Source organism: Leuciscus leuciscus (assembly GCF_965113295.1).
Source record: "Leuciscus leuciscus genome assembly, chromosome: 1".
NCBI classification, from domain to species: domain Eukaryota; kingdom Metazoa; phylum Chordata; class Actinopteri; order Cypriniformes; family Leuciscidae; genus Leuciscus; species Leuciscus leuciscus.
This window is the reverse complement of record NC_138725.1, coordinates 31,056,586-31,074,730: the sequence shown is the minus strand read 5'-3', so window position 1 is coordinate 31,074,730 and position 18,145 is coordinate 31,056,586. Positions and strand designations below refer to the sequence as shown.

The window sequence follows — 18,145 nt, the reverse complement described above, 5'->3', positions numbered from 1 at the left end:
AAGGTACATCTGAACAGTGATTTCCAATAATAAAATCCAAATGTCAAAAAATGGCGTTTATCGCGTTTTGCAACCGAACTCTTCATATATATATTCATAGTACATATCTATCTGTAAAATTCTGTTTATAGTAATAGCCATCTGTATATTATGCTCACATTCTGTTTATAGTAACACCCATCTGTATATATATTCAGTACATATCTATCTGTAAAAATTCTGTTTATAGTAATAGCCATCTGTATATTATATTCAGTACATATCTAGCTGTAAATTCTGTTCACAGTAATAGTTATCTGTATATTATATTCATAGGACAAATCTATCTGTAAATTTTTGTTTATAATAGTATTCAACTCTATATTTATTCAGTACATATCCATGTTCTGCACTTATGGAACCACTGTATATCCTGCACTTGCTGCTATTGCACTTCTGGTTAGACCTAAACTGCATTTCGTTGCCTTGTACCTGTACTTGTGTAATGACAATAAAGTTGAATCTAATCTAATCTAATCTAATTAATGGAGAAAAAAAAACCTTGGGAGAACCCAGGCTCAGTCGGGGGCCAGTTCTCCTCTGGCATTGGATAGAGGCCGGATTGTAGTTTGAACTGTAGGATTATATGAATGCCTGGCTGAAGAGATGCGACTTTAATCTAGTTTTAAACTGGGAGAGCGAGTCTGAGCAACAAACAGCATCAGGAAGACTATTCCAGAGTTTTGGAGCCAAATGTGAAAATGCTCTCCCTCCTTTGGTGGTTCTGGATATCCTAGGTATGACCAAAAGCCTTGAATTTAGTGATCTTAAAGAGCGCGATGGATTATAGGGCGATAGAAGATCAGTTAAATAGACTGGAGCTAAGCCGTTTAGGGCTTTATAAGTCAGTAGCAATACCTTGTAATTAATACGGAACTTTATAGGTAACCAATGCAGTGATGATAAAATCGGTGTTATATGATCATATTTTCTTGATCTCGTAAGAACTCTAGCGGCGGCATTTTGGACTAACTGTAGCTTGTTTATTGAGGATGCAGGACAACCAGCTAATAAAGCATTACAGTAATCCAGTCTCGAGGTCATGAATGCATGAACTAACTTTTCTGCATCAGAAACTGATAGCATATTACGTAGCTTAGCAATGTTTCTAAGGTGGAAAAAGGCTGTTTTTGTAACATATGAAATATGTTTTTCAAAAGACAGGTTGCAATCGAGTATAACACCCAGGTCTTTTACTGTAGAGGATAAAGTAACAGGACATCCTATGATGTTAAAGTTGTATTGTGCGAGGTTTTGTGGGCGGTTTTTTGAACCGATAAGTATTACCTCTGTCTTGTCTGGATTTAATAAAAGAAAATTACGCGTCATCCAATCTTTTATATCTTTAACACACTCTGTCAATTTGGAAAATGTAGCGTTTTCATCCGGCCGTGATGAAATATATATTTGAGTGTCATCAGCATAACAATGGAAACTAATTCCATGTTTCCTTATAATATTTCCAAGTGGCATCATATATATTGAAAATAACAGAGGGCCTAATACAGATCCCTGCGGCACTCCATAGTTTACTGGAGTTATGATAGATTTTTCTCCATTTAAATAGACAAAATGGTAGCGGTCAGATAGGTATGATTTGAACCAGCTTAGTGCTTGTCCTTGAACACCAGTATAATTTTGTAGTCGATCTAAGAGTATTGTGTGATCTATAGTATCGAACGCAGCACTAAGATCAAGTAAAACTAGTATTGAGATACAGCCTTGGTCAGAAGCTAAAAGTAAATCATTTGTGATTTTAACGAGCGCAGTTTCAGTGCTATGATGCGGTCTGAATCCAGACTGAAACTTTTCATAGATATCATTTTGTTGCAAGAAAGATCCCAGTTGAGCGGACACCACTTTTTCTAATATTTTAGACATAAATGGAAGATTTGAAATGGGTCTATAATTTGCTAGATTATTATGATCTAATTGTGGTTTCTTAATGAGAGGTTTTATAACTGCCAGTTTAAATGTTCTTGGAACATGACCTAAAGATAAAGACGAGTTAATAATATTGAGGAGAGGCTCTTCCACTACAGGTAACACTTCTTTCAGTAGTTTAGTTGGTATAGGATCTAATAAACATGTTGTTGTTTTAGATGAAGTGATAAGTTTATTTAACTCTTTTTGTTCTATAGTTGTAAAGCACTGTAATTGTTCTTTCGGGGTGATAATTGAAGCTGAATTATAAGGCGCGATTGAAGATTGAACGTTTATAATTGTGGTTCTGATGCTTTCTATTTTCTCAGTGAAGAAGTTCATGAAATCATTACTACTGAACGCCTCGGTTACGACTGTAACCTCGGTTCCCTGAAGAGGGAACGAGCGTTGCGTCGAAAAGCTGACGCTATGGGAACGCTTTGCGTGATGACGTCTTGAAGCACATGTAAAATCAGTCCAATGGTGTGGCGGAACGTCAGAGGCGGGTGACGTCACGTACCAGGAAGCTATAAAAGCCGGCCCGAAACAGAAAACGAAAGCTTCGTAAAGTCTGAAGTCGCGCTGACAGGCATGAAGGAGATATGGCAAGGCGACGCAACGCTCGTTCCCTCTTCAGGGAACCGAGGTTACAGTCGTAACCGAGGCGTTCCCTTTCAAGGGAACTCCCGTTGCGTCGAAAAGCTGACGCTATGGGAACGTCTATACCAACGCCTCCATAGCTACAAATGTCTGTCCTGTGTGTAATCATGTGAGCAGCACTAAGAAGACAAAACATGAGACCCTAGAGTAGAGTCTAAATCCAGAGAGTAGAACCTGACGAAGGTGTGCGGTGAGGACCAGCCTGCCGCATCACAGACGTCCTGTAACGATACTCCTGATATAAGGGCCTTAGAGGCCGCCATACTCCTAGTAGAGAGCGACCGGACAGCCAAAGGAGAAGGCTGTCCAGCCGCCTCATAAGCCAGTGAGATAGTCTCAACCACCCACTTGCTCATCCTTTGCTTAGACACTGGACCTCCCTTGTTAGGGGAGCAAAAGTCACTTCTACGCCACAGGGCAGCTCTGTGGACATACGCGTCTAACGCCGAACAGGGCAAAGCAAATTATTCGCCTCCTGGTCCGATTTCGAAAGGGAGGAGGACCTCCAAGTGCCACGAAGGAAATGAGATACCAAGGGGTCTTTCCCCACAGACATTCCACCCAAAGGACTGTGGTAAGCACCTATGGCCGCCACATAGACCTTTAAAGTGGACGGGGTCAGACCTGCAGTGAACCGTTCCTGCAGGAACTCCAGCACTGTACCAATTGGGCAGTGGACTGGGTCCAACCGACGGTCACTACACCAAGAAGTGAATACTCTCCACTTCAGGGCATAAAGTTTCCTCGTGGAGGGAGCTCTGGACTGTAGAATGGTCTCAACAACCTCGGTTGAGAGACCTGACTCTATGAGCTGGGCCCCCTCAGAGGCCAAGCCCATAGGTTCCACAGTTCTGGCCGAGGGTGAAATATCGAGCCCTCTGCCTGGGACAGAAGGTCCCTCCTGACGGGTAACTCCAGAGGATGCCCGTCGAGGAGGGACACAAGATCGGGAAACCATACTCTGCCCGGCCAGCGCGGGGCTATAAAAAGCAGGCAAACCCGGTCCCTGCGAACTCTTTCCAGAACTCCCGGGAGCAGAGCAACTGGGGGAAAGGCGTACAGACGTAGCCTCGGCCACGTCTGTACCATAGCATCCAGTCCCAGAGGAGCTGGATGCGTGAAGGAGAACCAAAGTGGACAGTGAGACGTCTCTCGAGACGCAAACAGATCCACTTATAATTTCCATATCAGCTCCACCACCTCGGGGGTGGAGCCACCATTCCCCGGGCCTCGGCCCCTGTCTCGACAGAGTGTCTGCTCCTATATTCTGGACCCCGGGGATGTAGGCTGCCTTGAGTGACAGCAACTTCCCCTGGGACCACAAGAGGATATGGCATGCCAGCGCAAACCCCCTTGATATAGGCGACTACCGACGTGTTGTCCGTATGTACTACACATGGTGTCCCCTGAGACCTGTGATAAAGCTCCTCAGAGCCCGGAAGACAGCTAACATCTCTAGGCTATAGAATGCCAGGAACGATGATGGTCTTCCCACAGACCTTGAGATGAGCGACCCTCAGGATCGCTCCCCAACCCGTGAGGGAAGCATCCGTCGTTAGCAGTTTGCGACGACAAGGAGCTCCCAGCACTGGGCCCTGGGACAGGAACCAAGGTTTCTTCCACATAACCAAGGCACGTAGGCATCACCGCGTGACCTTGATTGTGCGAAATGGGTTGCCCCTCGGGGAAAAACCCTCTGGTCCTGAGCCACCACTGCAGGGGCCTCATGTGCAGCAGTCCAAAAGGTATCCCGTTGGAAGCTGCTGCCATGAGACCCAACAGTCTCTGGAACTGTTTGACAGTGAGTAGCTGGCCTAGCTTTACACTTCTCACAGCTGCCAGGATGGAATCGAAGCGTGGCGATGACAGGCGCGCCTGCATCGACACTGAATCCCAAACCACGCCTAAAAAAGTGGTCCTCTAAAATGGAGAAAGCACACTCTTCTTGGCGTTCAGCCGTAACCCCAACTCTTTCATATGGGCGAGAACAACATCTCGATGTTGAACCGCCATCTAATGCGACTGAGCTAAAATCAACCAATCGTCGATGTAGTTCGTGATGCGAATACCCCGGAGGCGCAGAGGCGCCAGAGCTGCATCCACGCATTTGGTGAAAGTGCGGGGTGATAAAGCCAGGCCGAATGGAAGAACTCGATATTGGTATGCTTTGCCCCCGAAAGCAAACCTCAGGAACTTCCAATGACACGGACGGATGGAAATATGCGTCCTTGAGGTCTATCGTGACAAACCAGTCCTCGGACCTGATCTGTGGCACGATTTGTCTCAAGGTTAACATTTTGAACTTGAGCTGCATGTACTCGTACAGAACTCGAAGATCTAAAATGGGACGCAATCCCCCGTCCTTTTTTGGAACTATGAAGTACCGGTTGTAAAACCCGGTTTCCCTGTTGGAGGGGGGTACATATTCTATGGCCCCTTTCTCTAACAGAGTGTTTACTTCCTGTTCCATAACCAGAACCTGCTCGGGGCCCACCACTGTGGGCAGGACCCCCATAAACCGCGGTGGGCGTTAATAGAATTGTATCTAATACCCTTTTTCCACGGTCTGCAGGACCCAATGAGAAACATTTGACAGTAGCTTCCACGCTGTCAAAGATTCTACTAGAGGTACCAGTCTCTCGAGACTGGTTTCTGGATTTTGTTGCTGTTGAGTAGTCGGTTCGTCGCCCTGTAACGGCGCACCGGCAGGGAACGACCAAACAGACTGCTCCAGCACCCTCTTCAGAGGGGGCGGGCATCCCGAGGCCACTACGTTTCCGGGTGGACCTTGAGATATGTGCTCGCCGGAGACCGCTGCGCCCTGTAACACCGGAGGCGGCAGGGTTGGCAGAACGGTCCCCTGAGGGCACCGAAGAGAGACGGCACCGTATTTTTCTCCTGCTGTTGAGTAGTCGGTTCGTCGCCCTGTAACGGCGCACCGGCAGGGAACGACCAAACCGACTGCTCTAGCACCCTCCTCAGAGGGGGCGGGCATCCCGAGGCCACTACGTTTCCGGGTGGACCTTGAGATATGTGCTCGCCGGAGACCGCTGCGCCCTGTAACACCAGAGGTGGCAGGGTTGGCAGAACGGTCCCCTGAGGGCACCGAAGAGAGACGGGCACCGTGAAAAGAGGTGTTAACCGCTCTGCTTCGGGGGGACTACCCTCATTTGTCCTGAGCCCTCAGACATCAGGACTTTTTCCCAGCAGCCTTCTTGGCGGTAATAACGGTCCGCAGATCCGTTTTACCCCTCGAAGACTGCTGGGTTTGAGAGCGCCCTCCGTGTCCCCGAGATTTTTGTGGGGGAGCACGAGAGGACACACTCTGTTTTTGAGTGGCACGATGTTCAGCGCTCTTTTTAGAGGAGTGAGGCTGCTCCCGCTCAGCAGCCTCAATGAAAGAACGGCGGGGGAGAAGTTTTTGTAATGCAGCTGCCTGTTTAGCAGCTTCCTGAGATTTAGCTACCGCACTGTTTACTGCATCACCAAATAAACCAACAGTGGAAACCGGAGCATCTAAGAGAACGTGCTTTTCTTTCTCTTTTATATCGCTCAAATTGAGCCACAGATGCCTCTCAGTGGCCACCAGGGCTGCCATAGACCGCCCGATTGATTTAGCGGTCTCCTTGGTGGCCCTGAGAGACAGATCTGTGGCTCTGCGTAGTTCAGCCACTGTGTCAGGACCAATTCCCCCGCCCTCCTCTAAATCCCCCAATAATTCTGCCTGATAGGCTTGCATAATAGACATCGTATGCAGACACGCTGCAGCTTGACCAGCGGCTGCATACGATTTATGAACCAGAGATGATGTGAATTTTACTGGCTTAGAGGGAAGTGAAGGAGCTTTCAGGGAAGATGCCGTTGCTGGAGAGAGATAGCTCGCAAGCGTCTCCTCCACCTTCGGCATCTCCCCATAACCATATTCTTTATATTTGTGAATGGAAGAATAGTGGGATGTTTGTGGTGCATACACTCTGTATGAAACCGGTTTTCCCCACGATTTCGACACCTCGGTGTGGAGATCGGGGAAAAACGGAAGGCTTCTTCGCTGAGGCTGTGTACGAGATGGCAGGAAGCGTTCGTCGAGCTTACTTTTCGAACGAACGTCCTGCCTATCCTCTGGCCACTCAATAGATAGTCTGTCAACTGCTCTAGTAATAACATCGAGCAGTTCCTCAAACGCATGAGACTGAGGTGGCGAATCCTCAGACTCAGCTTCAATACTCACAACATCCAACTCCTCAGAGCTGGACAGTTGCAGTATTGGTGCCTCTATCGGGGGGGGAAGAAACCGCAATGCGTGCTTCCACACCCTGATGAGAGGCACTGGATCTGTCAGATTGATGCTGAGATAAGGCAGAGCCCGTCTCAACATCCACTGACAGATCCATTTGCGAACCCCAGGTCTGAGATCGCCGCCGAGCCTCAGCCGCGGCGGGAACCGAGCCCTGGGGAACGCGATCGGGATTGAACCGAGCCAAGCGGGATCGGAGCGTGCGCAATGGAAGCGCGTCGCAATGCACACAGTCACCACCCTCGAGTGCTGACTGGGCATGCTCCTCACCCAAACAAACAACACAAAGAGTGTGAGTATCACCTCCCGTTAAATAACGCGGGCAGGGATGGACACACACTCTAAACTGCTGCTTGCTCGCCATACTGAATATATATATATAATATAGACAGACAACACCAAATAACAAGGACAGATTCAACACAGAGCGCAACTGAAGACTCAGAAAGCTTTCGTTTTCTGTTTCGGGCCGGCTTTTATAGCTTCCTGGTACGTGACGTCACCCGCCTCTGACGTTCCGCCACACCATTGGACTGATTTTACATGTGCTTCAAGACGTCATCACGCAAAGCGTTCCCATAGCGTCAGCTTTTCGACGCAACGGGAGTTCCCTTGAAAGGGAACTGTAACGGGATATTTTGTTCGGGTGACGTCTGTTTATTTGTTAGTCTAGCCACGGTGTTAAATAGAAACCTTGGATTGTTTTGGTTGTTTTCTATTAGTTTGCGGAGGTGCTCAGCCCTGGCAACTTTTAGGGCCTTTTTATAACGCGACATACTGTCTTTCCACGCGATTCTAAAGACCTCTAAATTAGTTTGTTTCCATTTACGCTCTAAAATACGGGTTTCTCTCTTTAAAACATGCGTAGTATTGTTATACCATGGTGCTTTATTTTTCTCTCTGACCTTTTTTAATTTAATAGGTGCAACCACATCCAATGTTCTAGAGAGAATGGTGCTCATAGTGCTAGTTAGTTCTTCTAGTTCATCTGTTTGTTTGGGTTCAGGCAGCAGCTGAGACAGATTAGATAAGCAATTTGAGAAATTATCTATGGTGGATGGGAGGATTGTTCTTCCTGGTTGATAACGCGACGCCGCATGACATATTACAGCAGTACGTAATATGTAAGTTACCATGTAGTGATCAGTGACTTCATCACTTTGTGGAATGATATCAATATCGGTTGGATCGGTTCCATGTGATATAATTAAATCGAGTGTATGATTAAGACGATGAGTTGGTCCGGTGACGTTTTGCTTGACCCCAAATGAATTTAATAAATCTGTAAACGCAGCTCCTAACGCATCATTTGGATTATCTACGTGTATGTTAAAATCTCCAACAATTAATGCTTTATCGACATTGACTAATAGGTCTGAGAGAAAATCTGCAAACTCTTTTAGGAAATCAGCGTAAGGCCCTGGCGGTCTATATACGGTAGCCAAGGCTAGAGATAATAGGGATGTTTTTCTAACATCTAAGAGCGTAACATTTAGTACAAGTACTTCAAATGAAATAAACTTATAACCCGTTTTCTGAGTAACATTTAGAATATCTTTATAAATGGTTGCAACACCTCCGCCACGGCCAATCAGACGGGGCTCATGCTTATAACAGTATCCAGGAGGAGTAGACTCATTAATACCGAAATAATCATTTGGTTTAAGCCAGGTTTCAGTAAGGCAAAGTACATTGAAGCTATTATCTGTGACTATTTCATTTACAATAACTGCCTTAGGTGTGAGTGATCTAATGTTTAGAAGACCTAGCTTTAGAAATAGTTTTTGTTTACTAATAGCAACATTTTCTGTTTTAATAACAATTAGATTTTTCCTAGATCCTGCATTAGATTTATTATTTGATCTCACTAAACGAGGAATAGACACGGTTTCTATGCAATGTTCTACACTAGTATTTATATCAGTTGAATTGGTGCAGCAGAGACTATGATTTGGACTTTTGGTTACTAGTCAAAGGGTATTTAACATTTTGGAGATGTTATCTGACAGAAGATCCGCTCCGAATCTGCTTGGGTGTAAGCCATCAGCACGGAAAAGCCTAGGACGCTCCCAAAACAGATTCCAATTATTTACAAAGAGCAGTTTCTGCTCATTGCACCATGACATTAACCATTCATTTAGCGCAATTAATCTGCTGAACTTTTCATGCCCTAGTCGGTACGTGGGAAGCGGTCCTGACACAATGATCGTTGTTTCAGGCGATGTGCTGCGTACCGTATCGATTAGATTCCTGAAGTCTTTCTTAAGAATCTCCGTCTGGCGCAGCCTGATGTCGTTCACTCCCGCGTGCAGGACCACAGTTCCGACGCGCTCGTCACCGTTCAGGATCTCGGGAACGCGAGCAGCGATTTCAGAAACACGAGCACCAGGGAAGCAGTGACTTTGCACCTTACTTTTACCTAACGTAGCGTGTACGTGCCGAACGATGGAATCGCCGATGATCACAGCATCGCGTTCTGTTTCGCGTAGAGGGGAGAAGCGGTTTTGTGTGGATAACTCGAAAACCGGGAGGGTCGGAGAAAGTCTTGGTCTAAACCTGACTCGCGTCTTCCGCTGCGGAACCACCCAGGCTTCGTGGTGGCGTGTAGGAGCCGGAGTGAACGAGACCATGGCTGATTGCGACCGATGCTGAGGAACGCACGGAGTAGACGCGGTCGGAGTCAGCGGGTTAGTAACGTTAAACACTGATTTGTGTGCATCGGCGCGTGATGTTTCAAGAGCCAAACACCGGTCTCTCAGCTCGGCCTGTCTCAATAAAAGGTTGTGGATCTGTTTCTCAACAGCTTCCAGCTCAGACTGCAGTGCGTGAAGCTCAAATGTGTCCTCACCTGCACCAAGCGGTAGACTACTTACATCTGATATATCCGCCATTTTAACAGATGGACAGTGAGTTAGCAACGAAGCTACCAGTGATGCTTTCAATATTAATACTAATTTATATTATAAGTTTGTTTGTAAGTGAGTGTGGAGAAGACGCGTTCAGCCGTGATCCACGGACGTAACCTTTAAGAGTATGCAGTGTTGGATCACTAATAGGCTTGAGACGCGTCTGCTCAACAGTCTGCGTTGTAACTATGAGGTTTTTTAGTGGTAGGGGTGTAGAGTAGACGCACGATAGGCGAAAAAAAGTGTTTGTTTATAAGTGAGTGTGGAGAAGACGCGTTCAGCCGTGATCCACGGACGTAACCTTTAAGAGTATGCAGCGTTGGATCACTAATAGGCTTGAGACGCGTCTGCTCAACAGTCCGCGTTGTAACAATGAGGTTTGAGCAGTAGTGCTTCTCAGTGAGGAAAAGTAGAAAATGTTCGTTGTAAGCGAGTTTAAAGAGAAAAATCAAGAATTATAAATCAAATCGATAGAGCTCCAAAAACAACAACGCATTCAGACGCAACGCATGATAATGACAGGACAAGACATTACTCACCGTGTTTGTTGAGTGTTTCTTATTCACCTGAGCTTTTATGAACTCAAAGGCGCGAGAGAAAATAAATAAATAAAAATAGCTGAGCGCACGGGTGGCGCGTTAACAGGCTAGCGAATTACTAGCGTGTTGTGCGTCAGGGTTGGGTAAGCTGTATTTAGTAGTAATATAAACAACTAGAAATTGTAGTAAATGATGGTTCAAAACAAGGAAATACGAGGCTAAGACGGAGCTTACAGCTCCGAAGCAAACACACTCACAGCAGGCAGCGATCGAGGCAGAGAGAAAAATCAAGAATTATAAATCAAATCGATAGAGCTCCAAAAACAACAACGCATTCAGACGTGACGCATGATAATAACAGGACAAGACATTACTCACCGTGTTTGTTGAGTGATTCTTACTCACCTGAGCTTTTATGAACTCAAAGGCGCGAGAGAAAAATAAATAAATAAAAATAGCTGAGCGCACGGGTGGCGCTAACAGGCTAGCGAATTTACTAGCGTGTTGTGCTAGTAGCAACGGAAGCCAGCGATGTTGGGTAAGCCGTATTTAGTAGTAGTATAAACAACTAGAAATTGTAGTAAATTATGGTTCAAAACAAGGAAATATGAGGCTAAGACGGAGCTTACAGCAACGAAGCAAAAACACTCACTCCTTTTAGAGTCAACACTCCTGACTCCTTTTAAATGGTCAGTAAAAGGAGGTTTGAGACATTTTATATTGATTGTCAACATCAGATCAAACTAAATACTATTTTAACTGTTTTATTTGACATTGCTATATTTAATAGTTCTTGCTAAAGAAATTTGTGCCTACACTGTAAAAATAAAAGGTGCCTGGAGGAACCTTTAGGGGTTCTTCACTTTGCCACACCGGCGGAACCGTCTGTAGATCCTCTAGGCACCCTTTAAAAAGGGGCGGTTCTCTGAGGAACCACACAGGTTTCCTGAGGAACTCTTATATTAGGCACTGTGTGGTGCCTCCAGGAACCAAATTTCAATTTTATTTTATTTGTATTAAATTAATTTCATGTTGTTACTATGGTTACCACCATTAACTTCTATTATAATAAACAGACTGAAACAAATACAAAATAAGAATTGTTTATTACATATTTTAGATCCATTTTAATACACTTCCATGCACTTGGGAAAAAAAAGCTAGTAATAGATTAATATCAATGAATACACACACAAAAAAAAATAGTATAATACATAAGTAACATGAATAATCAACCATGTGTATACAATAGGCTACACTAGAAAAGACATCTCAACAAAATGCATGGAAAAAACATGTTCCAAGTAATAAATCAATGTAAAAAATAACAATTTTGACTAGTTAAAAATGTCCATCTTCACTTAATTTTAAAACATGTTTCAGTCCGCTTGTTAAGTCTGACGTCACTGTTTCCAAGTCCAAAAGCTCTATCAGATGCCAAAAACAAACAACACACAGTGCTAATATACACTCATTGTGCTGTAATATTCCTGAAAATTATGATCCTAACCTTTATCTCTATTCCGAAATCTCAGATGGTTAGTTATTCAGCTATTTTGAATCATAAAATGTTTAAGTCTGGGATGCCGTTAGACTGGAGACTATAATGTACACTATGGCTTTTGAAAAGCTTAAATGTGTGACTTGAATCAACAGTTCCCATAAATGGTTGTTGAGTATTCTCAATATCTAGAAACAAGATAGAGGAAGTAGAAGTAGAGGTTTCGACCCGGAAACAGAATTCCTTATGTCACAACAAGCAGAAAACATTTTCCATTTTAACAGAGTTAAGGTGCAGTAAAATTATCTGTTGTTCTGTGAATGTTCACTGGTGAATTCACTCGATCAGCAATTTTGTGTGGTGCTTCATACATTACATCGCTACACTCCTGACAACGGTCAATGGACATTTTTGCCTGCGTAATTTCACGAAATTCACAAATGTGATGCACCTTTACTCACTGCAACATAAAATGCAATCAATTATAAAATCTTCACAAGGGACACGTGAGGTACTTAACGAGTTAGAAAAGTGAAAAGGTGCATCAGCTTCATTTTCCTGTTTGTTTTTCCTCTTTTCTGGTGGATGGTCCAGGCACTTCAGTGATTTTCAGGTCTACAGGAGGATTTTTATTCTTGATCAAACTTCTATTTCAGCTTACCGAGATCCCTGCAAAGTACAACATTTACTGTTAGTAAGGTTATTAAAGTGATAGTTGGGAAATTTAAATAATTTCCTCAGCCTTGCGACGTTCCAAACCTGTTTGACTTTCTGTCTGTGGAACCCGAAAGCAGATATCAGGCATAATGCAACCCGTCACCATTCAATATCACTGCATGAAACACAAGCATAAAAAAATTGTGTAATTCATTCATGAAACTATTCTTATGTACACTTGTCTAGTTCAGTTCAATGCAACAATTTATGTAAAAATGGTTAAGCTCCAAAAATGTCCCAGAAAAGATCCTAAAAATAATCAATGAGTTCACAACTCATGTGTTATGGGTTGTGTTGTAAGTCTTATGAAGCCATATAATAGCTTTTTCCTTTTTTTTTCTTTTCGAAAAAGACTAAACTTGAAGTTATAATTCAGGGTTCAAATGTCTTATATTCAAATGCATATGATTAAGGTATAGCCTATAAAAAATGCATAGCATTATTGGCTCCAAACCTGTGATATTATTTTTCTGAGTAACATGAATGAGATTTGAGAGCATGAGGGAAGATTTTCAGAGAATAACTGATTAAAAAAGTACACAGTCAAACAATACAATTTCACACAGAGAAAGTTCATAGTAGTAATGCATGTGGTGTATAGGTAACTTACTGTAATTCAATGTTGCCTCTGAAATGTTCAGATTATTTTAGAAATGTACTGGTTGTTCTGGGGAAACAAAAGAACAGAGCTGATTATTCACAACATAATATTTATTGACCAGTAAATGGCTTTAAAATGGTATTTAAGAGAATGAGGGCACCTGTAGTAAGTAAAGTTAGGCTAAACAAAAACAGACCAAACTATATTAACCTGCTTTTGTTATTCATAACAAACGTCAATGACGACAGCAGGAATCAGCTACATTAGTTAGGCTATCTCAGCAATTTGAAGACACAGTTTTACAGAATATGTTGAATTGAATGACTAAATCAATCTAAGACAATAAGTCAATAATTTCCATTTGTTCATTAACTTACGTTAGCATCGCGGCTAAAACCTTCATACCAGATACTGTGCAATAAACGAGTGGTAAACACTGTAAAAAAGTAGTAATGCATAATCAATTTAGTTTATATATATGTGTGTTTGAATATATAGTGAGTTGACTCTGTATTTATATTTATTTGGCGAGTTTACAAACCTTGTAACGGAGAGCCGAACAAACGGCGGAAGCTTTGATGAGAGGACGGAGCCGTTACCCGATGACGTCGATCAGCTGAGCTTTGTTGCGCGCGAGCAGCGCGAGGATCACTGACGCGACGACAGCAGAGGAATAGCAGCAGTTTCGTGACAGAATAAAACTTCTAATAATTTATGAAGAAGTAGGTAAAAATGATTATTTTATTACTATTATTTATTCAATAATAATTAATGAATTCTTCTTATTAATATTATTATAATTTAGTGTTGTTGTTTAAGGTTTAAATTAATCAACAAAATAGGCCTATAGATACTAAATAAATGTAAGCTACCCAGGTGAAAAAGACGTAGGCTACTGTTAAATGTATTAAAAATGCATTAAAGTATATTTGTATTGTAGGCCTACACACTCAAGTACATTTTTAATAGTACGTCTTTTTTCACCTGGGTATGTAGGCTATACTGAATCAAACTTAAGTAGCCTATAATAATAATAATAGGATAATAATAATCTTATTCTGGCCTCACTGAACCATTGGGTTCCTCCAGATGCTGGCTTTAACATAAGAGATCTTCCAGGAACCACTTAAATGTTAAAAGATCTTCCAATAACCCTTTTATCGCATTCAAGTTCCTCTATTTTCCCTCAAAGTACTTCGAGGTCTCATGGTAATGAAAAGGTGACTCCAGAACCTCTGAACTAAATACAAAGTGCTTAAAGGATCCCATAAGTTCCAGCAAGAACCTCAAAGATTGTCAATGCTCCTCCAGTAACCCAACTATAGGAGAAAGAGCTTTGAGGCACTTAAATTACATTTTGAAGTTCCTTGAGTATCCGACAGGATATTTGAGGCTCCTTTAGTTTTTACAGTGTATAATTGTTTTAAAAATAATAATTGGAAGATAAATGACCTCATTCATTGAAAGTTTCAAGGATATATAGTCAATTTATAAAAAGGCATCAAATTATCATAATATTTTATAACAGTTTCTTTCTACTATTATTGTCTACTTTCTACTATTACATCAGGGCTCACTTTGAATTATTTCAATTTACTGAATTTAATTTAATGATTTTTTCTTTGATTTCAGACCTGATGGAAGAGAGTGAGGAGAGTGAAGAACTGAGTGAAGTGGAGGAGGAACATCATGTCAAACCTGGAGAAAAACATTTGAGTCGCTCAAAGACTAAACAGACATTTTTAAAGAAAAGAAGAGCCAAGAAATCTTTCTCCTGCACTCAGTGTGGGAAGAGTTTAACACGCAAATGTAGTCTTGAGATTCACATGAGAGTTCATACAGGCGAGAAGCCGTTCTCATGTGATCAGTGTGGGAAGAGTTTAACAAGCAAACAAAGTCTTGAGCTTCACATGAGAATTCACACTGGAGAGAAGCCGTTCACATGTGATCAATGCGGGAAGAGTTTCAGTCGATCATCACACCTTGAAAGTCACATGATGATCCACACCGGAGAGAAGCCGTTCACATGTGATCAATGCGGCAAAACATTTCTTAGTGCATCACACCTGAAGAGACACCTGACAGTTCATACGAAGGAGAAGCCACATTCATGTTCTGTGTGTGGAAAGAGTTTTTCACTGCTGCAAACTTTACAAAGACATGAGAAAACTCACACTGGTGTGAGAGAGTACATGTGCTTTGAGTGTGAGAATACTTTTACTACAGCGCAATGTTTAAAACGGCACCAGAGAATTCACACTGGAGAAAAACCTTACATGTGTTCACACTGTGACAAGAGATTCAGTCAGTCTGCAAGTCTGAAAGCACATGAGAGGATCCACACTGGAGAGAAGCCGCACATGTGTGATCAGTGTGGAAAGAGTTTTGTTTTTAAAGCTGACCTGAAACTACACATGAGGATCCACACTGGAGAGAAGCCGCATGTATGCCATCAATGTGGAAACAGTTTCACAGACAAACGTTGTCTTGAGAGACACATGATGATCCACACCGGAGAGAAGCCGTTCACATGTGATCAATGCGGCAAAACATTTTGTAGGGCGACAGACCTGAAAAAACACCTGACAGTTCATACAAAGGAGAAGCCACATTCATGTTCTGTGTGTGGAAAGAGTTTTTCACTGCTGAAATATTTACATGCGCATCAGAAAACTCATACTGGTGTGAGAGAGTACATGTGCTTTGAGTGTGAGAAGACTTTTACTACAGCAAACTGTTTAAGACTGCACCAGAGGATTCACACTGGAGAAAAACCTTACATGTGTTCACACTGTGACAAGAGATTCAGTCAGTCAGCATATCTGAAAACACATGAGAGGATCCACAGCAGAGAGAAGCTGCACACGTGAGATCAGTGTGGAACAAGTTTCTCTTTTAAAACTCACCTGAAGATACACATGAAGATCCATGCAGTGGAGAAACCACATCACCACAGTCTGAGATCACAGTAAGTTGCTGAGCAACAAAGTCTCTTCTGTGTAAGTTAGACACACATCTCCCTATAATCTCTCCTCTCCACCTATAGCCGGGTGTGTGGTGAGCACAGGACACTTTGTTCATTGATTGATATTTAATTTGTCAGTTCAGATCAATGCAAAAAAAAACAACAACACCACACATTCGCTCTCTGGCAGCAGGTGGAGAAGATAGAGAAATGAGGAATAGAGAAATCTGGAATGAAGACCTCCTCGCCTATAGCCTTTTTATTAAATGCCTGTTTCTCTCTGTCTGACATGACACGTGTTTAAATAATAAATCTCTTGGCAAAAGTAACTGGTGTAGCTTCTGTGATTCAACAATACTGCGTGGAAGCTTGATTTCCAAATCTGCATTGCTCTTCCAAGCTTTATAATGGGAGTGAATTGCAGATTCTGTTTTGAAGTCCATAAAAGTGTATCTATCCATGATAAAAGTTCACCACACGGCTCCAGGGGGTTAAGAAACAACACACTTTACACAACCAGCAGAAAGAGAGCAGCTGATATAAAGATTTTTATTTTTATTTTTGTGTGATTATGTTGATGTTTTGGCGTAAACAGTATTTGGTGCGTCTTCGACCGTACTTTTGGCGGCCTATGACATCACCGTTCACTGCGCTCGCGCCGTCTCTTCCGTCATTGAGTTTCAGTGTCGACTCTTCTGAGGTGAAGAGAGCAGTTCACGGTATTTCTCATATTTACACAACCATCACACACACACTTTATACAGTTTGATTAAGCGACATACTTATTTCTGTATTGTTTTCATCGATCACAGCGATACTTGTGCGTCTTTTCTGGCGTCTTCAGACTGAAATAAACATTTAGTGCAGCAGCAGCGAGCATGAGGAGAATATGTTGAGTTCATTCAGACCTGAGCGATTTTGTGTTCGTCTGTGTGATTGTCTGGATATTTGGATTGAAAATATATTTATATATATTTTTTTCAAAACAACTTTTAAGAAATCCTTTGTATTATATCTAAAATTCTGGATATTTATGCAGAAATTATTCTGTGATCAACAACATAAATCTTCGTCAGAAATAAGGATCTTAATAAGTTCAGTGATCAAGTTCAAATGATTGTCATAATATAACCAACACCATCAGATCACTTTTTTCTTTGTTCATCTGTCAGTTATAACTCAGATACAGCAGCCAAACAAAATTTAAAATAAACATATTAGGGTCAAGAGCCCAACTAAAGCAAACAATGATCACCATAACGGTGGCTTACAATTTGTGATTTTCTCCTTCAGTGATTCTGCTGGTTAACATCAGGTGTCTTCAATAATGATCAATCATCACTAAATTAATCACTTCATTATCTCTAACTTTAACACTCTTGAGTGTTAATTTAACACTGGAGTTTTTGCTGTGTACTTTGGGTTAAGGTAAAACGTTAAGTTGGAAAAAATAAAATTTTGGTTTGACATTACATAAAAATTTATGGTTTTAACTAAATCATAAATACAATTTGAGAAAATCTAAAAAAATTAGCTGTAACAAAATTACATCAATTGTTTTAAGTTAATCCAAAGTATCATTTTTTTCAGTGATAGAGGGTGTAACACTTACTTTGAGGCAAAGTGAAAACAGAAGGTATAAACTGAAAATCACAATTTTCCATTGGACCAATGTAAATATATATTTTGAATGAATTGCACTGATGTTTCACTTTTTTCAGTGTAGGAAGTAAGTTAGTTTAGGGGAACAAGTTAATACTAGCCTGGGAAAACCCATACAACTTCCGGCAAATTTAGATTTGCTCTGCAAGTAGTCTGGCAAAGAGCAAGCGGGAAGGAAGTCGACCGGAAGTTGAAGCCGGCCGCGTGCCACCATCTTGTAGCAGAACTTCCGTTATGGCCCCGTAGAAGCAGTTTTTGTAAAAGTAGGCTAACGATTGCGTCATAACCACGCGACTCTCTGTCGCACAGTAGAGAGATTACCGTATGGACGGGAGGAG

At 42.2% G+C, this 18,145-nt stretch overlaps 1 protein-coding gene and 1 long non-coding RNA gene across 2 annotated transcripts in view; both read right to left on the bottom strand.

Annotated features, from left to right (window-relative positions):
- The window catches only part of LOC309477902 (uncharacterized protein), a 160,299-nt gene extending 149,603 nt beyond the window's left edge, over positions 1-10,696 (bottom strand). The window contains exon 1 of the mRNA XM_082141404.1: positions 7,822-10,696. Within this exon, the coding sequence (XP_081997530.1) occupies positions 8,887-9,807 (921 nt within the window). The 5' untranslated portion in view covers positions 9,808-10,696 and the 3' untranslated portion in view covers positions 7,822-8,886. The remainder of the gene's footprint in view (positions 1-7,821) is intronic.
- Positions 10,697-11,180: 484 nt separating this feature from the next.
- Positions 11,181-13,828, bottom strand: LOC309478200. Its single transcript, XR_014198852.1, has 4 exons — positions 13,722-13,828; positions 13,190-13,246; positions 12,622-12,694; positions 11,181-12,531 (listed from the first exon to the last, which is right to left on the bottom strand). It is a non-coding gene; the product is annotated as an uncharacterized lncRNA (long non-coding RNA).
- Between the last annotated feature and the right edge of the window lie 4,317 nt (positions 13,829-18,145).